Source organism: Ictalurus punctatus, chromosome 4 (assembly GCF_001660625.3).
Source record: "Ictalurus punctatus breed USDA103 chromosome 4, Coco_2.0, whole genome shotgun sequence".
Classification (NCBI taxonomy): Eukaryota; Metazoa; Chordata; class Actinopteri; order Siluriformes; family Ictaluridae; genus Ictalurus; species Ictalurus punctatus.
In genome coordinates, this window is record NC_071284.1 from 11,845,606 (window position 1) to 11,867,297 (window position 21,692).

Here is a 21,692-nt window from a genome sequence, read left to right on the forward strand (position 1 = left end):
TACTCGTTACTGCATATGAGTAGTTTTATGTGTTCGTGTGTTGGAGTTATTAGACATTTCCAGCATTTAACAATATAACTGCTGGCGGTGGGAGGGGGCTGTTGGCAGAGAAAAATAACGGGACGGAATGGTGAGGAAACACTGCGGTCCTTCCTCAAACGTCGTTGTAAACAAATGTGCAGAGTGCAAGAGCGTCACGTGATTTCCTAGCGTCATCGGATTCCCGTCCTCCTAAACTAATCGGCATTACTGCGCATGCGTGCGTCTTGACCACTGAGTCAATCGTAGGACGCTACCGTGAAGACGAAACGCAGCTTCACCTGAATTCTTGGGTAAGTTCCATCTAATAAACCTTCGTGGGAAAGCGCAGAGTATCGCTTATACAAAAGCAAATATTTTGATTGTGTATGTTGTTGTTGTAATTTGGCATCAGACTACATGTACAGCTGAGTGTTGAGAATTAGTGTGACAGCTGATCTGATCACTCTACCAGGATGTTCACTTCTCACCTTACACACTGAACCGCAGCCTTGCCTCGAGAACTGTATCCTAGCTATAAACGCGACATGTCTCGCTTTAGATGTATATTAAAGCCCTTTTATATTTGCTTATACATGGAGTGTGTTGTTTACAATTGCACAGTGGGACGGACGTTTCATTTTGGTTCGCACTAACGCGCAGAGGAATGAGGAAAATATGCAGCTCAAATGAGTTTTTATTTACAGTCCAGAAAGGATTTCACAGCAGTATTTAAGTCATTTCCATTATTAATTATAGTATTAATAGTTTCGGTTTTGTTGTCATTACTACGCAGAGTCTCGCTTACAGGGATGGAGCTGATCTGAGGTGTTTTATACTGTACAGGGCACGATGGGCGGAGCTTCCCAGCATTCTGGGCGGATCCTAATCCTTTCCGTCCTCACTTTATATATATATATATATATATATATATATATATATATATATATATATATATATATATATACACACACACACACATATGCATAGGAAAAAGAGCTTTGAATTTTTAATAACTACATTAAATTTGAATTGAAATTGAGCGCTCTGACCACTGTATAGCAATGAATATTACCTCAAAAAGCACACATCTGTGTTTATTTGTTTTGAATGAGCTTCTTTGACATTCAAAATACTTTTATCAATTAATCCATTTTCCATACCACTTATCCTACACATGATAACAGTGAGCCTGGAACCTGTCCCAGGGAACTCAGGGCACAATGACAGGGTGCCAACGCATTGCAGGGCACACACACACACACACACACACACACACACATACACACATATATTCGCACACTATGGACACTATCAGCCTACAGCGGCTGTCTTTGGACTGGGGGAGGAAACCAGAGAAACCGGAAGAAATCCCCAAAGGGGAGAACATGCAAACTACACACACATGGCAGAGGAGGCAACTCCCAACCCCAGGGGTGTGAGGCAAGTGTACTAACCATTAAGCCATCGTGCCCACCTTAAAGTGCTTTTATTTCATTCACATTTTTAATTTGAAGGATATTTATTGTTTTGGGGGTTTTTTTACCATTCACGAATATGATTCAATAATTCAGTTTTCAGATATTCAAGAAACATTCAGGTTGTCCATTCCAGTGATTCCATTTGATTAAATCAATTTAGTTAGCAAAATCTGGATCTGGAGCCTACCCTTGGGACACTGGGCATGGGGTGAGAATACACTCTGGTTGTACACTTTGGCCAGTCCAAAGCAAGGCAAAATGCACACACACATATATAGTCACACACTCATTCATGCCTATGGGAGTCCCATTCAGTGTGTGTTTTCTGCCTTGCACCCAGTGTTCCCATGCAGGATTGACCACAAATTAGGTGTTTTTCTCTACATTTGTAAAAGCTACAATTCTAGGCTTCTTTGATGAATATGTTGGTTATAAATGTAGGCCTGCCCCAAATGGTATTTCTGAACGAATTAAACTAGTCGAGATTGTAATAAACATGTCCTCAAAACACCTGGCGAGGAAAAAAAATCACTTCCTCTACACGTTTTCAGAATCCTCTCCTTTTCCTGTTTGGGAATTACTTGACTAGCTTCACCATCAGTGCAGGAAGTGTTGAAGTGCATTGTTTAATAATTTTGGCCAACATACTCGCTGAAGTGAACTTCCGTCCCAGACTTAATCCTTTTTTCGTTTATCTTAAATCTTGTCCTCGGGTTGCTGCTCTGTGTACCCAGCTGCTGTAGTGTTTAGACTTATCTCAAAGTCCTGTCGCTACTCTGGTTTCTATTTCAAGGCCATAGTTTGATAAATAGTGAGTGAAAGATACACTAAACATGAAGGTTGGCTGCAGTCTTAAAATAAGAATAGAGGCACACATCACTTGCTTTCCACGGCTTTATCGTATCAAATGCTCCTTTTTAATGAATTCTTCAGCAAAAAAATTCAATTTGTTTACTAATTTAAGACTACTTTAGGAACTGACAGCACATGTTGTAAAGCATACACCTATGATGGAGAGTAAAAAATGCACTGAAAACACTTTGTGAGAAAGAATGTCTTGTTTTACAGCCAGCATTACACCGCACAATTTTCGGCCTGATTTTGCTGATACAAAAAAGAATTGTACGTAATAAAATATTCTCTGGTCTTGAATTAAGATCAGCGGTTTTAGAACACATAATATGACATGTTCACCAGCAGGCGATTTAGTGCCATTGTGACCAAAGGCACTGAACAAGACATTCTGGCAGCTTGAATACTTTTATGTTGAAATCTCAATATTATTGCTGTTACGACGCTCATTTAAAAAAAAAAAAAAATCCAAAAATAGGATGGCAGCAGTGGAGGCTCCAAAGATGGTATTAATAATGGTGAAACATAAATGAACATGCTAATGGCCATAAAATCCATCCTTATTACCTCAAGCTCACTTTGAGGAATGTTTCTTTTTATGCAACCCCACTTTCTGCATGAGCCCAGATCACGCTGATTGATGACATAAGCAGAACATAATGATTTTCTTCAAACACAGGTCTATCATTAGAGACTCTTCATTGTATATCTTCTTCTGACATGGACAACACATGTTATTGCACAGTCTGTTATAAAATAACAAATTTACAGTCTAAAATGGCTTGCCACAGATGAATGAGCTGTTATTTTTGAAATGTACAATTTATATTAAGTGTAATCAGAAATTATCATGCTAAATAGCAGACTGGCTGAAATGCTTTGCTTTTATAATACTCTGATGATGGGAGTGATGACATGAGTTGGATTTCCTGAAGGGAAGTGAATTAGCATGTTGTGTAACAGTGCACATGTATCACATAAACCTCTATAAGATAAACCTCTCTGTGGTAAGCAAATTTTCTCTTGTTGCTCAAAAAAAAAAAAAAAAAAGGGTTACAAGCAACGGGTGACAGTTTTAGAACTAGGTCTTGTTTGATCAGCATTATTACACATTTTTAGTCTTCATGCTAAGCTTATATATTTTGCTTATGAGATGAATTTGAAATGTTAAAGACAGCAATCAGTGTGGTAATGCAGAAAGCAGCATTTTTGAAAATCCCTTCTTTTCAAAGCTTTCTGAACATTCTGACCTTGCTTGTTGCTGAGTGCACAACCAATTTACCCCTCCTCCCATCACCCAAGGCTATTTCGTCTCTCGTTCTCTCTGCACCCATCTATTCTCCCTGTCTCGCTCTGCTGCTCACCCTCCATCTACCTTCCCCTTTGATCTTTTTTTTTTTGGCTTAGACCCCACAGATCTGACACACACACACACACACACACACACACACACAACCACTCCTTTTCTCTAGCCTCTCATCTTGAGGGCTGGTGGCCATGGGATGCACACATGGAGGCGTTGATGGACAGAGGATAGCGAGAGTGTGGGATGGAGATGGAGGATTGGGGGTTGCTGAAGGCTGTTTTCTGGAGATGCTGTTAAGACTTTCTGCTTTTAGAGAAGAAAGGGCAGTGTGAGGTTGAACGTCATGTGTAATTAACACAAACTAATGCTGACACCATATTAGCTGCTTTTGCCCTGAGACCTTTTCTTTGGTCAGTTTGTGTTTGTGTGTATGTGCATGAGCCAAGTCACGCTTCTGCAGTACTGCATTACATAACCACACGATCCCAGTGCCATCCTCAGTTGCCTAGACAGTCTAAGGGGTGTGCTATTCATGGCTCCACTCTGAAGCTTAGTGAGAGATGATTATAGATTAGCAGGTCTTAGGTTTGTTTTTTATGTATAGTTAGCAAATTGTTGTGGATTATAATGAATAGATGGTTATTGTATGACACTGAACAAGACGCTGTAATCATAAGTGAGGCGGTCTGGGATGTTGCTTCTGATTCTGGCAAAAAGCCAAAAAGAACAAAGAATTGGCCCAAACTGGATTTTTAAGAAACCATAAATTAGCCTTTTATAAATGGAGGAGGGGGTCAAGCAAAATTGGCCATACTCTCAGGATGGAAGGGATGGCATACTCTCTCTCCCAAGTTAATCATAGTGATGCTAGCCAATCACGAGCCTCTGTGAGCTCAGGTATGTGGAAGAGGGTAGATAGCACTTTCCTCTTAGTATGTTACACTGCCCTGTGTAGTACTTCAAAAAGATGTGGTTGGCTGGCTTCATGTGTCTCGGCAGAAGCATGTGTCTTCACCATACCTGGTTGCTAGCTGCCATATGATAGGGGAGGGTTAGGCAGTGGGTGGTAATTGGCAAGTGACCAAAATGGGGAAAAATAAATATGTTGGGTAATATGTTGGGTAAGGAGTTGTTTTAACAGACACATTTGTGATTTCCTAATACAGTGAATGTCAGGCTTTAATCAGGCTGTTGGATAGCCATGTCCTGTAGCAAAATGAACATAATTCTATGTTTGTATGTCAGTAAGAAAGTAAAATATTACATCCCTCACATTTCAGATAAAATCCTAATGAAGTCTAACAAGTTTTACCTGTAAAACAAAAGCAAGTGTGACAACCAGAAGAACTGTGGCAGATTCTCCAAAGTGCTTAATTAAATTTCACAACCAATTCCCTTATAAAACAGCTCAAAGTGTACCTGAGACTACTGAGGCATTTTTAAAAAGCAGAGGGTTGTCACACCACTGCTCGTATACTGCTCGTATAGTATAGTATAATATTTGTGTGTGTGTGTGTACATATAATGTTTTATATATATATATATATATATATAATATTTAGTACACCTGGTTGACTAGGAACAGGAAATCAACCATGACAGGGGTGTAAATATGAGGTAACATAGGCCACATTGGCCAAATTCCCTTAGTCATTCACAATGGGCAAGACTAAAGAATGTAGCAGTGAAGTGTGGCAAAATGTTGTTGAGATTCATAAAATGCGAAGTGGCTATAAGAAAATAGTAAACACATTGAAAATGCCCATTTCCACAATCAGGGCAATAATTAAGAAGTTCCAGTCAACTGGAAATGTTTTGAATCAACCTTGAAGAGGACGTGGGTATATATTGTCTGAACGCACTGTGAAGAGGATGGTTCGAGTGGCCAAAAAATCTTCAAGGTCACAGCAGGAGAACTGCAGAAGTTAGTTGCGTCTTGGGGTCATATAAAGTCTCCAAAACTAGAATTCGAAGTCACCTACATCACCACAAGTTGTTTGGAAGGATTTCAAGAAAAAAAAAAAACTCTACTCTCATCCAAAAACAAACTCCTTCATCTTCAGTTTGCCAGACACTACTGGAACTTCAAATTTGGTCGGCTTCTATGGTCAGATGAAACCAAAATAACGCTTTTAGGCAATGAACACCAGAGGTGGTTTTGGTGCACACAGAGAAGTAGCCATATGGAAAAGTTCCTCATGCCCACGCTTAAATATGGTGGTGGCTATTTAATATTTTGGGGCTGTTTTTCTGCCAGAGGACCTGGACATTTTGCTAGGATACATGGCATCATGGACTCTATCAAATATCAACAGATATTAGATGAAAACCTGACCAGAAAGCTTAAAATGGGCCGTGGTTGTATCTTCCAGCTGGACAATGATCCAAAATATACATCAAAATCAACACAAAATTTTTTTACTGACCACAAAATCCATTTCCTGCCATTACCATCCCAGTCCCCTGACTTGAAACCCTACTGTCTGGTTTTATGTACCGCAGACATAATAACTCATGGCTTTTGCAATGGCCTTTTGAAACTGACGAGATTTCATATTGAGACATTCTTGAGGCTTAGTTTGCAAACATGCTCAGTGTTGTGTAATGTGTTAGTCACCCACTGCCAACTTGTGAGAAAAAGTAAAACAAGCCTTATGAAGGAGCAATAATGTATTATTTTTGATGTAAGCCTCTGCATGATTATATAATGAGCTTTCAACTCTTGCTTTCTCAGGTTCAGCTGCCGTGTGGGGAACCAGGAAGAAGAGGTGTGTGCGTGTCATAAAAGCAGTCAGTTCAGACTGTACTGCCCTCTTGTATTACTATGGAGGGGCCTGCAGTGGAAAACCTCATAGACTTTGACATGCCTTCCAGCACAGAAGTGACAGCACCCTCTGCCGTTGGTCCGTCCGACTTGTTATCAGCTGAGCCTCTCATCCCAGAGTCTGTGTGTGAGCTTCCAAAGCCAATGGCCCCGAGACCAGTTGAGTATGGAAGAGAGGAAGGTGCTGAAGACAGCGATGCCACAGAGTCTGCAGACAGTGAGAATGAGGCCACTGATTCGCCCTCCCACACTTCAAACTCCCGCCGCTCATCTTCATCATCCAATCACAGTGCTGAGGACTCCGATGTAGCGGAACGGCGGGAATTCATGAAAGCCTATGTGGAGAAGCTATTTCATGGAAGGTGAGGCAGTGATTTCAGCGGGCTGATTTTATAGACTGCATACATTTATCCCAAGTAAATATAAAGTGAAATGAAAATGGACCAAACAATCAAAGATATTCATTTGTATCTTTTTTAATGAACCTGCCATCAGCCATCCTCTTTGGAGAACAATAAGGCCTTTGTGTAGCAATATATAAAGTTACATATTTTTTTGTTAAGTAACATATTGAATGATCTGTTTCTCTGTTTTCTCTCTGTCTCTGATTCAGGGAGGACTTTGACCAGGAGGAGAAAGCACGCTTCGGCGAGTTGTGTAGTGGAGAAAACGGCAAGGCGAGGGAGTGGTTTGCAAAATACATCAGTGTGCAGGTGTGAAGGGGAAGGAAAGTGGTTCAATTCGGGGCTAAAAGTTTATGCATAGTATATACACGCTTTACATTAGAGCACTTGTGTAGCTCTTAACAACTAAACTAGATCCAACATAGTGCACACAAACATACAGAGTTGGTTATTTCAAAGCTTGCCTTGCATGTCCCAGTTAAAAGCAAGTTGTTGGCTTCAGTGCAGCTGAAGGATATATGATATGACCCATTAATATTTGGGATCCATGAATTATAATGAAATCATTTGGTTTCTTGCAGCGCTGCAACTCTAAGTGTGTGAGTGAGCAGACCTTCTACCGACTGGTGCAGTCTTTTGCAGTTGTCCTGTTTGAGTAAGTATGCAAAAAAGCCAGAGTCTCAGTAAATCTCTGCAACTTGGCTGAGATTCTGGGAACAAGCTGCTGGTTATGTGGCTCAATAAACATTTGGCATTACCACATGCTGTCCTCACAATCTGAGTATATGAACCACATTGTTAGAGCCAGCATTGCAGCAAGATTGCAAGAACATATACTTTCCCAAGTCAGTCTTTTGTACTCTTTTTCTTTGTTACATAAATCTCTCTGTTTTAACCCCTGAGAAGCATTATTTATGGATGTGCACCATGTAATTATTTAGAAATGCCAGGCACAATAATCATTGCTCTGGCCCAGGCTTCTCTAACAATGCTACCAGACTCTGTATATATCTTTGTGTAGTTTGATACTGACTTGAGAATGAATGATGTTACTGTTAGCACTTGGTTAGTTTGTGCTGAATTGGAGTCTGATAATCAAACTGAGTGGATGGTGGGTTTATTTATGTTTTATTTGGACAAACAGTCATGCAGCTTTGTTGGCACTCATTCCACAAGTTCATTTCCTGCAGCTTTCCTCTTGAGTCAATATTTGTATACTTACAGTATGTGTGTGGGTTGAATTTGATTTTGCATTACTACCATGACCTTCATCTGACCTCTGTTTTGAATGACTGTCAGATGCCACCAGATGGATGATTACAGCCCTGCCAAGCACTTAATGACCATGTGCTTCACGTACTATTACATTGGTAAGACATGGAAGAAAGCAAGTGTTCTTGAATGAGTGTGTATGTTATTTTGAATCGAGTGAAAACCTCAAAAGTACGACACAAATTAGAACTGAATAATTTTTTTTCTAGAGAAATCGTTCGTTAAATCCTGATACACTTGCATTGAAGGAAATGCAGATTGTGAAGAAACAGTACAAAAAAATCTAGTTTTCTTTTGACTCACCCTGTTAAACAAAATTTGTGGGCTTATTGCTTTTTTAAATATTATGTTAAGACATCTAATAGCCCTTTTTCAATCTTAGTCACTTCTACTTTATTTAAGGGCTTAAGCTCCTCTCATTCCTTTAAGTAACAATGACGTGATTTGACCGTTATTTTTTCAAATGCCACACAGAATAAATGAGTTGTTTTGGCATATCAATCTTTTGTTTTGTGATTACTTGTGTGTGCACATATGGTCACATGGTGTGCTATTCCTCTGTCTCCAGGGAAGATACAGCTGTCACCTACAGAGCTTCTGGAGAAGCCAAGTGCAGGTTTTGACTCATACCTGCGTGGCAGCAAGGTCTGGCTCTCAGGCAAGAAAGACATTGCTGAGAAATTGTTGAAAAATACGACAACTAAGACGGACATGAAGAGCTTCTTCGGAGGCCTGGAGAGCAAGCTCAGAGGCCCGGCTGCCCGAAAGAACGAGTGAGGAGGGGCACTCTTGCTCAGTCATTACCTTCATTTACTAAGACCAATGAAAATAACCGCATAATTGAATCACTATGACTTAAATGGGTCATGACTAATAATGGACTCATTATTGGTTCATGTACAAATACTATAAGTCTGGTCTCTTTCAGTCTTCCTCTTTTGTCCCCTGTTTTGTCCACAGAGAGATAGAGAGTCCAACAGAAGGCAAGCCTAAAGCACCAGGTAAATCATTTATATTGATTTTTTTGATGGTTGCATGCCTTCCATCTTTATTCAGTTCTAAGTAAAGTCTATGTCTTTTACTTAGAATTCACACCAGACATGAGATGTAAGTGACACGTGTTGGGCCAAAGTTCGGCCAGCTGTATTTACAGCGCAGTTTACTTAAATTCATGACCTGAGATAGCAGGGCAGTGAACTCACAGCATATTTGCTTTTATTCTAGTTGCCCATGTTGGTGGATTGGTATCAGCTCAGATGTGGACTAATGATAAATTTCTTGTCTGACCAAGGAAAAACTCTAGAGTTCTGCCCAGTCATATGTTTTGGTTACCCAGAAATCTAATTAGAGTAAAGTATTGGTAGCCACATTTAATAACATGTTGGTGAGCTAGATAGCTAATGAATTGCATTAATAAAGACTAAGGCAACTGAATTAGTATGCTGTAGGATTGTTGTGTTTGTGCCCTTGACAGCATTGCCTAACATCACAGCCATAAGCTGTCATGTTGTCTCGTCACATTTCTTGAAATATATGTTATTTGAGACTGGATAGTGTCTAAATTTTCTCTCGAAATGTTTAACCGTGAAGTGACTATGTTTAATAAGCAGGAGAGTTATCCGAGGACTTATCTGTCCATGGTACTGTCCACTGGGTTAAGGCTAGGTTAAGGGTTTCAATATATCTGCGTGTTCCTGTTTCTACAAACATCCTCTGTCGTCTTAATTGATCTGTCTAGTAAAAATCTTTCTACCGTCAGTTAAATCACACCTCAGCCAATGTTTGTAGTGTATTACAGCATTATGTTTAAACTAAAAATGTTTAAACTTGCTAAAGTCATTAAGAAGTAGTTTTTTGGGGTTGTTTTTTTTTAACAAGTTGTTAAGGCCACTTGCCCAGTCTACCACCATTCAACTAAGAGCCTGGACACAACATCTGCTTGTCCCAGATACCCGGGCTACTGTTTTGTCCACCCCTGCAGCTATAGGCACCACGTTCCTAAAGTTGTAAATATATTAATTTAAATATAGTTAACTAGGAATGTGTTCTATCAATGGATTCCTATGGAGTTTATGCTTCACACTGAACTGTGCAAATGAAATTTTAAAAAAAGGTATTGTTTGTTAAAAGGAACAGGATAGACAGGGTTTGGTATGGAGCAGGTGTGAAAGGATTGTTAAGTTACATGGAATCATACCTGTTATGTGCAGATGCATGTGAGACAGACATGTCTTTAACACATAACACTTTTGTTTTGGGTGTTCAGCCCTGATGCACAGAGCCAGTTATAAATGTACACACATCTTTTCAACTGTCTGCCAATGAGCAGTTCATGACTGTAAATACATCCTTGCTGTCACTGAGCACTTCTCATGTATGCATACAGTATTTCTGAGACTCCTTCAATACTGTTCTGCCAATGAAACTTGTGTGTAAACATCAATTAATGTGTGTGTTCTCATCTGCTACAGCATCACCCCCTGCATCCCCAGACAAGAAGAAAGGAGAGAAGATATACTTGTACACACACCTTAAACAGCAACCAATCTGGTGCGTGGTTCATTTGTTGTTTCAGGTTCTTTGTAAAGCTGCTCAGGCAGTATCCAAGGAGTTCGTTTTGTGTCTATCATTTGATCCAAGAATGGTCCTGAGGTTTTGTTTCAATCGTCATGTTTGTTACACGTCAAGAAATGGAACATTTCACTGCTGAATGTTATCCAATTGTATACCAATGTGTTGTTGAATTCTCAAATCTGATTGGTCAGAAGGCGTGGATTAATTTTCTCTGACAGGAGTGCCAGCTATAAGACAAACCACAGATCGCCTCTTTGTAACAGTTTTTCTTAATGTAACAGTCTTCAGGCTAGACGACTTTGTACCTTCCAAGTTCTCAGTCACCTGACAGGCTGCGATGATTGTTTATACCTGTTCTAATCTGAGCGATAACAAGAACTAACCTGTTTTAAGGACGTTCCAGAACATCAAACGTAACTGTAAATATATTAAATGGACTTCATTAATAAATTTAAAATGGACTTGTTTTAAAATTGCTGTGCTATAAGAGGAATGAAACACTTCAGGAAGTGCTGTTCTATGAAAGTAACCAACTTCAGTAGCTCCATTTCACGTCGGGTTGCATCGCACCACTCCGTCATTGAGTTAGTCCTTACTAACTCTGATAATAGGAACATGATCCTCATCTTTCACACGGTTAATGATGGTCTTTTCTGTTCAAGGCACACTTTAAGATTTTGGAATGCTGCATTTTTCGATGCTGTCCACTGTGAGAGGAACAAGAGGTCCCCGACCACGAGGTGAGAGTATCTGTAAAAAAAAAAAAAAAAATATATATATATATATATATATATATATATATATATATATATATATATATATATATATATATATATATATATATATATATATATATTGTAAAAAGGTGACCATGTTCTTTGAGTATAAATTCCAGTCTGCTTCTGCCTTGGATGGCTAACTATATAAAAGAGTGGCTGGACCTTTACGTAGTAGGTATGCAGATCTGCATTGCTGCACCCTCTGCAAATACTTTAGTATTTTTCCTACACACCTCATTCATGATTAGAAGATTAACAGGTTCATGTTTGTTTGAACTCTGGCCTTTAAAACTGGAATTACCACGAGGTGTGTGATACCTGGGTGTGACTAAGTAAACATTTCAGAGCATGTGATGCTTGTGAACATGTTAAAGATTAGGGTAAAGAGATTGCATTTAGCAATGCACTGCTGTATTGTTAAAGTTTTATGAGGATTTTGGTACCTAGTAATTAGACATGTTGTCTATCCAGGTGAGAAAAGTAAGTTTGTGCGTCTATGTGTGCGTGTGTGTGTGTTCTACATCCTTGCGTTCGATAATATCTGATTCTTGCCTTGCTCTCTGAGCTCACTCTTTCCCAGTAGTAGACACTGCTGCACCAATCTGCTCAACAGCCTCTCTTTCCCTCTCTCTCTTCCTCTCTCTCTCTCTTTTTCTGCATGAAACTTTAACTGTTTATCTCCATGTGCCTTGCTGCCTCACACAGACGGACAGCTGAGGAGGAGAAAGATGAGAGGTCTGTCGTTCATTCTGTCTGCTGTTCCAGACACCACTAGACAGAAAAAAGCCGCAGAAATAAATTTGAGAGTAAAATAGCAATACAGCTCAGTTAGACTGCAGCAAAGAGCAAGTGAAGGTGCCGGGAAAGGGGGATAGGGGACGTTTCGGATGTCTAGGCCTTTTGTAAAGCAGGAGGCTTTTATCTTAGATATTCATGGTGTGTAGTAGAGGAAAGGAATTCACACAGAAAACTACAGAGTCATCATACAGGAAGGAAGTTGTGCACTGCACTGATAACCAAAATGGCAACAAAAGAAAAAGCACACTGTTTAATGGTTTAAGACATGGTAATAGCTTCCCGATTGTTACCAAAAATAAGAAAGCATCTTGTCATATATAGTGCCCTCCACTAATATTGGCACCCTTGGCAAATATGAGCAAAGAAGGCTGTGAAAATTTGTCTTTATTGTTGAACTTTTTGATCTTTTGTTCAAAAATTCACAAAAATTCTCTACTCTCATGGATATCAAACAATTGCAAACAACACGGGTTTATCCCCCCCAAAAAAAATCTGTGTTAAATATATGTGCAACAATTATTGGCACCCCATTGAATTTGAATTGAATTTATATGAGAAACATATATTGGAAGTATATTCCCATTGAGATTTAAATTTTTTTTTGTACCTGGGTGACTAGAAACAGGAAATTGTTCAACCATGACTTCCTGTTTCACAGGGGTATAAATATGAGGTAACACATAGGCCAAATTCCCTTAGTCATTCATAACAATGGGTTAGACCAAGGAATATAGCTGTGATGTGTGGCAAAAGGTTGTTGAGCTTCATAAAATGGGAAGTGGCTATGTGAAAATAGCACAAGCATTGAAAATCCCCATTTCCACCATCAGGGCAATAATTAAGAAGTTCCAGTCAACTGGAAATGTTATGAATCAACCTGGAAGAGGATGCATGTCTATACTGTCTCAATGCACTGTGATCTCCAAGGATCACAGCTGGAGAATTGCAGACTTTTTGGGGTCAGAAAGTTTCCAAAACTACAATTCGAAGTCACCTACATCACCACAAGTTGTTTGGAAGGATTTCAAGAAAAAAAAACTCTACTCTCATCCAAAAACAAACTCAAGCATCTTCAGTTTGCCAGACACTACTAGAACTTCAAATGGAATCGGGTTCTATTGTCAGATGAAACCAAAATAGAGCTTAAACACCAGAGGTGGTTTTGGTGCACACAGAGAGGTAGCCATATGGAAAAGTACCTCATGCCCACGGTTAAATATGGTGGTGGCTCTTTAATGTTTTGGGTCTGTTTTTCTGCCAGAGGACCTGGACATTTTGTTAGGATATATGGCATCATGGGCTATCAAATATCAACAGATATTAAAAGAATATCTGACCGCCTCTGCCAGAAAGCTTAAAATGGGCCATGGTTGGATCTTCCAGCTGGACAATGATCCAAAACATACATCAAAATCAACACAAAAATGGTTTACTGACCATAAAATCAAGGTCCTGCCATGTCCATCCCAGTCCCTTGACTTGAAACCCATAGAAAACCTGTGGGATGAACTGAAGAGGAGAGTCCACCAGCGTGGACCTCTAAATGTGAAGGATCTGGAGATATTCTGTATGGAGGAATGGTCTTAGATCCCTTGCCATATATTCTCCAACTTCATCAGGCGTAATAGGAGAAAACTCGGAGCCGTTATCTTGGCAAATGGAGGTAGCACAAAGTACTCACTAAAAGGGTACCAATAATTGTTGCATGCCTATATTTAACAAAGATATATATTTTTTTATAAACCTGTCTTTTGTTAGTTATTAGACTTGGGTTTCTACCTATTCTCTGCTTTAAACTGCTTTAAAGTTTGCTCCATATGGAACAAAAAATTAACTTTTTAAGTTGGAAATAAATGATATATCAGTAAATAACATATCTTCAGCAACCTCTACATGTTGAGGCTATTCCATGAAACTCTATTGGTTTATGTCTGGCTCAAAATATTTTAAACAGGCCATTACGTATCTCATTTAAACATTCCTTCCTTTGCTCGTTAATGACATTCTTTGATAAATGCACCAATGGCAATCATATTTGGAAGTTTTTGGAGGATTAAAGGAATGCTTCTGCAATTGTTTTGGATCCTGAGGCCATGATTTCTGAATAGTAGTGTCTGGGCTTCTGTCTCTGGCCTTTGCTTTTCCTGTGTGCATTTTATGTGGCTCATGCAGTCACTTGTTGTCGCATGCTTGCTGCATACTGTGCAGGTCATCTGCATGCTGGTTGTCGTCTCATTTTGTAGACATTTTCCTCATCTTTAGTGAAAAGGTTTTTTCCCCCCTCTAAACCTAGAAATTCTAACTTACTTAGGCCAAATATAAAATTTAGTGGAACAGATGCGTGTTGGAGTCCGATCAGCAACTTGGGAGGATTATCACCAAAGGCAGTAGTTTAGAAATTGTTATAAAATGATTTATGATCACTCTGTTGCAGGGTTGGGAGGGATACTTTAAAAATATATTCTGTTACAGTTACAAATTACTTCATAAAAAATCCAAGTATCACAATGTGAAAATAATGTAATCTGATTACTTCAAGGTCACACATGGAAATGAAATCAAGAGAAATACTTTTATTTAGAGCTTAAAAACATGTTCAAAGTTTAAGAAAATAAATAAGTGAATAATTAAAAGATCACTGTCCATGATGTGGGTATCATTAAATCATAAAAGTTTGGGTGACCATATTCTGGTTTTCCAAAAAGACACACTATTAGCATCATGTAAATATTTATAAATTCCTACATTCTTTTGAATGTCCATGGAATAAAATAAAATATCAGATGCCACGAGTGTGGCTTCTGTCATCATTTACACATTTGAATGACCATGTAATATGCAGCAATGTGATAACATGAAATTAAAAAATATTGAGATATTGACATGAAATATTGTTCCGACTCAGGACAGCTGTCATTTGCTGCTGTTGTCAAGCAACTGTTTTATGCCGTACACCACAGCGCTTCACCTTCAGCCGTTTGCTGAGAGTAGGCTAATGGTTGAGAGGCAGGAATTTGGCTAATAGTTGCTGCAAGCTTTTTAGAATCGACCAATTCGGGTGCGAGAAGGCGGGAGTTACGTAGAGGGGTTAAGGCAATGCAAACATGTGCACACATGATGCAGTATTAGACCATAAACACATCATAATGAAACTAAAAACGAATCCCGGACATTTTCCCAAATTTATAAATCCCGGCCGGACGATTTTTTAAGGTATGAAAAGGAGGACGTATGGTCGCCCTAACAAAAGCATTTCAGAGAACAATTTGTGTTCATTTCTACCAGAAGGTTGCTCATGTGAGCCATGACTGGCAAGAGAGAACAAAAACTATAATCAACAGCTATGTTGTATGTCATGTCAAAAGATTAATTTATTTAGTTTTAAATTTAAAATGTGTCATCCTGATAGTATTCCCATTTTTTACTAAATGCACCTGTAATCTGATTACTTTGTTTTCTGACATAACGGTAACAGATTACATTTACCAGTTTATTGGATCCTGATTACGTAACGCCGTTACATAAATTCCGTTACTCCCCAAGCCTGCTCTGTTGTCTCCAACTCGAGTTTAACAGCTAACTAACATGTGATTAAGCTTTTATATTCATAAGAAGGTATACTGTGAGGAGTAAAGGTTTTGCTTGCTATTACATAACCAGCATCCAGGATTATGTTTTCAACATTATTTTGGATGAAATACATTTTACTTTATGTTGCTTAATTATTAACCCTGACTTAATCTAACCACAAAGCACTGCTAAACACTACATTGGGTTAACTGATAAGCTCCGCTCAACTATGTGTGCATGGGTGCTAATGTCAGGCTACATAATTATGTCATGTGTCATTTACCTTATTATGTCTGGCCTTTTGCAATGTTTTTCATTGCTCATGATTCTTTTTGCTCATTACACCTTGCTATGGAATTAATCCTAACAAAAGAATTATGATTTAAAATGCACTAAAAGAGAAAAAGATCTTGGCAGTGGTATACCCTGGCTGTGATTTTTTTCCCCTTTTGTTGGCTTTCATAAACTCACTGAAACTGAGAATGACCTTCAACCTTGAGCTTTGACCTCTGCCTTCAACCTCCTTAGGGAAAAGTGGTGTCATATGACTCAGGAAGAGAAAGACGACAGCTCCAGGATCGAAGAAAACATCACCTTTGGACAGCTAGGGTGAGTGATATCAACCATAAAATGGTTACATTTTGGGTAAGAATTATATAGGGGTTGAGATGAATGGTGCAAATGTTACAGGCTGTTTTTTTGTTGTTGAGGTAATGTGTTTTTTGATTACGCAGGTTTATGGTACGTTTGTTCATTCTTATCGTTGCTTATTTGTATGTGCGCCTATAGGACCTTCACCCATAATATGCTCGCCTTTGGATTGAGTAAGAAACTCTGCAATGATTTCCTCAAGAAGCAGGCAATTATTGGAAATTTGAATGAAGGTGAGGGACACGCAAAGACACACATACACACAGTTCCTGTATTTTTCTTATTTGCTTTTGTCGAAGTGACCATTGTAAAAATGATACGATTGTTGGTCACTTTCTAAGGCTGTACTTTAAGTCAATTCAGTTTTATTTGTGTAGCACTTTTAACAATAGACATTGTCACAAAGGAGCATTTACGGAAATATGGATTCAGATATACTTGAGATGTCTAATGAACAGGCCAGAAGAGAGAGTAGTGAGGGAAAAACTCCCTGAGACAACATGAGGTAGAAATCTTGAGAGGTACCTAATTCGAGGTGACACCGGATAGTGGGATTATAAATCATTACTCTTCTATAATTGTATACGATAGAGTCAAACAATACTAAGTGTGTTGAATGTGTGAACATATTGTAAATAGAAGTCCTTGGATGAGAGCAGGAAAGTCTTTATGTTTACAGCAGCATTTCTTATGTACAAGTATATAGTATTGTATATAGCAGTGGTCACCAACCCAGTTCCTGGAGATCTCCGTTCCTGAAGACTTTCGCTCCAACCATAATTGTGCCCATCTGACTATCTAATCATTGCGTTAAGAAGTTCTTGATCAACTAAAACAGGAGTGTTAGATTTTGGCTAGAGGTGAAGGTAGATGGTTGGTGACCATTGGTATATTGGATTATCCTCTGAAGAAAGGGTGAAACTTGGGTGTAAAGTAAAGTAAAAAATAAATGCTTGTTTGTTCTCTTTTCCTTTTCCCCATGTTAGAACAATACAAGTTGCTGAGTGAGCATATTGAACAGATGGCTGTAGAGTGAATGGCTGCTACAGAGGACTCCACTATCCTCTTATTCGGTCCTACTGTTCGGTTCCCTGATGTATAACACCGTTCAGCTCCAGGTGGAAGCTCACTCTAGCCTCGCTCATTTATGCTATTGAGCACTGCTACAGCCCACCTTCATTTGAACAATTTTCAAAAGTACAGCAACCGAAGTTAACATATCTATGAGGTGGTAAGGACATTGCATTTACTCCAGTGCTGCTCACTAAAACTCTGTATACTTCTGCTATGCTGCAGCATCACACAAATGCTATGTTTCAGATGCATATCAGTACCTGACAGATCCGCTATACTCTCAACAGTGCGGTCACATGCAAAAACCATATATAATATGCTAAGTAAACTATTCAGTATCTTTATTGAGCTGGGTGAACTGTACATGTCTACAAAATGCAGTTCCGTCATCCATTTTCGATAAGGCTTTCAAATTTAGTTTTCTCTCTTCATATGGTGTCAACATAAAGAAATGTGTGACAGGCCTTTGGGCATTTAGGCTATAATTCAACTTGACATGTGACGCACTCTATCATGCTCTCGAACGCGTTATCAGATTCTCACATACACACTATCAAACCTGTTACAAAGTATGACAGTCTAGCCATGTGATGGTGTGATATTGTGCATAAAAGGTGTGATAGTGTGCACGTGAGAATATGATAATTTGAGTTAGAGAGTTATGATCGTGTGATAGTGTGTAACAGTGTGTGTGATAGTATGTGAGCAGGTTTGATGGGTTTGTGTTTATGTATGTATGTATGTATGTATATGTGTGTGTATATATATGTGTATATATATATGTGTATGTATATATATATATATATATATATATATATATATATATATATATATATATACACACACACACACACACACACACACACACACACACACACACACACACTATCTTTAATTTTTCCTTGCCTACCTGTTTGTTTGACCGTGTGTGTGTTTGTGTGCATGTGTGTGTGTGACATGTCAAGTTTGATTTAAGCTTAAGCAGCCTTACATAAAATAGAAAATCTTTTGTCAGAGACTTAGCATTTCCAAAGTGTAATTTTTTTATAGTGTAATTTTTCTGTTCCCAGAAATGTGAGCCCATATCATTCATGTGCAAAACAGTATTAAATACACCCTGTATTATCCATGTGGTACATGAGCCTCCAGAGTGAACTTTGAAACTCCAGTCTGTCCAAAGTGCCTTTAACAAATTGTTCCCCTGTGATGTGTCCTTGTTAAATGTTGGAAATATTGCTGTAAACCTCCAGTTTTACATATTTTATAAGTTGTATAAGATATTTTAGTCAGTTTTGCATTTGTTTGTCATTTATGTGCACTCCAAGTCTGTGTTTGTCGTGTTTATAGAGTTGTTCTAACTGTTTAGTGATCGACCAATGCAAGCTGTAGTGCTGTGTAACAGCTGTTGTAGTGTTGTGCTGTGCCGTGCTGTAATGTCCTGTGTTCAGTGCGCATGCGTATTCATGGTGAATTGTGCATTGCTGTAGTGTAGTGTCATGTCCAGTCAACAGAGGGCGGTCGTGTTTCTCCATATTAGCTGCTGAGCAGTGAAGGAGAATAGTAACCAAGTGTGGTGTTTTAGAAATATTTATGAAACTACTGAAGTCTTCGTGCATGAGGATACGGTAAGGTTAATACACACACACACACACACACACACACACACACACACACACACACACACACACACACACATATATATATATATATATATATATATATATATATATATATATATATATATATATATATACACACAGAGAGAGAGAGAGTTTGTAAATACAGAGATTTTATCACAGAAAATTGCAGTTTGCATTGCAACACAATGGCTGGTTCAAAAAGGGATTACTGGATTGTAAAATGTTCATTTATGTAAGGTGTATATGTTGTCACATTGTGCGCTTAGATATTTAAAGGATGTAGTACATCCATTTTGTTGGAAAAATGTGTGCTTTGCAAATCCTGTATGTGTCCTTAATGTACTGTGGATGCTTTGCTTTACTGCCCTAATATTCACAGCTTTAATGTGATACCTGATAGACCTTGTCTATTATGTGTTTATAATAAAAGATGTGTAACCTGATGTGTAGTGAACCTTGTTACAGTCAAATTGCCATATTTCATCTCATTGTAATTCAGTTCAATTCAGTTTTATTTCTACAGCACTTTTAACAATAGGCATTGCCACAAAGCAGTTTTCCGGAAATCCAGATGTAGATAAAAAAAAGCAAGCCAAAGGCAACAGTAGCAAGGAAAAGCTCCCTGAGATAACACCAGGAAGAAATCTTAAGAGGAACCAGACTCAGAGGGAACCCATCCTCTTCTTGGTGGAATTTTAAATAATTACAATAATTACATTTAACATTTTTCACACCAAGTAGTTCCTCAAATCATGGCTGATCTGTGGTTCCTCACCAGATATTCCTTTATCATTCCTCTGTGTGTTTGTGTCATTTTGTGAACATGTGTTTTCATGTGCTGGCGCGTGTGACCAGGTCGAGGCTGCTCAATGTGGGAGCGCTTAAGATTCGTTGGTTGAGGGAGCTGCCAAATGGCTGCCACGGCTGACTGAGAGAGTAAACAAACAGCAGTCACACTGGCTTGCACTGATTGGACATACAGTCATGAGCTGTGAAGCACCAAAGCCTGGTGTCACACAGCAAGAACTCCAACACTGTTAATTAGTGCCAGACCTGGAGCTGAGCAAATGCTTCTTTTCTCGTGTATCACCACTCACTAATCACATCCTGCACTTTCACCTAGCTCACCTCTCTCCTTAGCATGTTTATTCAATGTGTTTATTTCTAATTAGTGTCTCAGTTTAGTACTGAAGTGAAACACTGTCTTAACTATTGCTTGATCTAGGCGATGTGATATATTAAAGCAGCATTTGACTCGGGAAGGGGATTTCTGTTAGAACAGCATAGTTTGAGTCATATTAAGTCCATAATAAGTGTGAGTCAGTCATATGGGTGGTCTCTGACATGGCAACACACAAACACACAAGGTCTTGCTTTTTTTTTAATGCTTTTAATTTCACAATGGATATAATCACCTTTTGCTAACAAAACTATATAAAAAATGTGTGCAGTATATGTATTTACATAATAATCACAACAATATGTTGTAACTTTTGTATTTTTTGTCCGTTTATATGTACACAGCATCCTCAAAGAGGAGAGCTGTTATAAACTTGGACCATCTGTTTCCTCAATACTCAGTGTTCTGCTGAAGTTCACAACAAGCCAGACAGACTTTGACCTGGCACAAATTGTGCAAATATAACCCCAATTCCGAAAAAGTTGGGACAGTATGGAAAAAACGCTAATAAAAACAAAGACGAGTGATTTGTAAATGTACTTTGGCTTGTATTTAAACAAAAAAACTATAAAGACAAGGTATTTGATGTTTTACATAATCAACTGCATAGTGTTTTGAAGATAAGTGTTTATTTTATAATTTATGCATTCGATGTATTCCAAAAAAGTTGGGACAGGGGCAATTTAGGATTAATAGTGATGTGACAAGTTGAAATAAGTAGGTGATATGAAACAGTTGAGGCAATTGTCTAATCATAGTATATAAGGAGCCTCCAAAAAAGGCCTAGTCCTTCAAGAGCAAGGAAGTGTCGAGGCTCGCCAATCTGCCAACAGATGTGTCCGCTAATAATCCAACACTTTGAGAACAACATTCCCCAAAGACAAATCAGTAGGATTTTGGGCATTTCACCTTCTACAATTCACAATATAATTAAAAGATTCAAGGAATCCTGTCAAATCTCAGTGCATAATGGGCAAGGCCGAAAATCACTTCTGAATGCGCGTGATCTCCGATACCTCAGACGTCGCTGTCTTAAAAAACATTCATGAGTCTGTAATGGCTATCCTGACATGGGCTCAGGAATACTTTAGAAAATATTTGTCGGTCAACACCATTCACCGCTGCATCCACAGATGCAAGTTAAGGCTTTATTATGCAAAGCAGAAGCCGTACATCAACACTGTCCAGAAACGCCGCCGATTTCTATTGGCTTGGTCTTATCCGAGATGAACAGTAGCACAGTGGAATCATGTTTTGTGGTCCGACGAG

The 21,692-nt window shown here is 38.7% G+C and overlaps 1 protein-coding gene across 2 annotated transcripts; it reads left to right on the plus strand.

Moving 5' to 3' along the window:
* Positions 1-226: 226 nt before the first annotated feature.
* On the plus strand, positions 227-19,686 carry kiaa0513 (KIAA0513 ortholog). Of its 2 annotated transcripts, XM_017465858.3 has the most exons (13): positions 227-332; positions 6,392-6,843; positions 7,095-7,194; positions 7,467-7,540; positions 8,185-8,255; positions 8,726-8,930; positions 9,118-9,158; positions 10,629-10,707; positions 11,394-11,471; positions 12,216-12,245; positions 16,407-16,487; positions 16,668-16,762; positions 17,516-19,686. In XM_017465858.3, the coding sequence occupies exons 2-13, from the start codon at positions 6,482-6,484 to the stop codon at positions 17,563-17,565; spliced, it is 1,266 nt and encodes a 421-aa protein (XP_017321347.1). In that variant the 5' UTR covers positions 227-332; positions 6,392-6,481; the 3' UTR covers positions 17,566-19,686. The 2 variants fall into 2 exon arrangements, with proteins under 2 accessions (XP_017321347.1, XP_017321346.1); XM_017465857.3 differs by lacking the exon at positions 12,216-12,245 and having other exon boundaries at positions 228-332.
* Positions 19,687-21,692: the final 2,006 nt, after the last annotated feature.

Coding starts and splice junctions, on each gene's coding strand:
- kiaa0513 (XM_017465858.3), top strand. CDS start 6,482: ATGGAGGGGCCTGCAGTGGAAAACCTCATAGACTTTGACATGCCTTCC. Junction 8,256..8,725: donor CTTCACGTACTATTACATTG/GTAAGACATGGA, acceptor CTCTGTCTCCAG/GGAAGATACAGCTGTCACCT. Junction 16,488..16,667: donor ATCACCTTTGGACAGCTAGG/GTGAGTGATATC, acceptor GTGCGCCTATAG/GACCTTCACCCATAATATGC.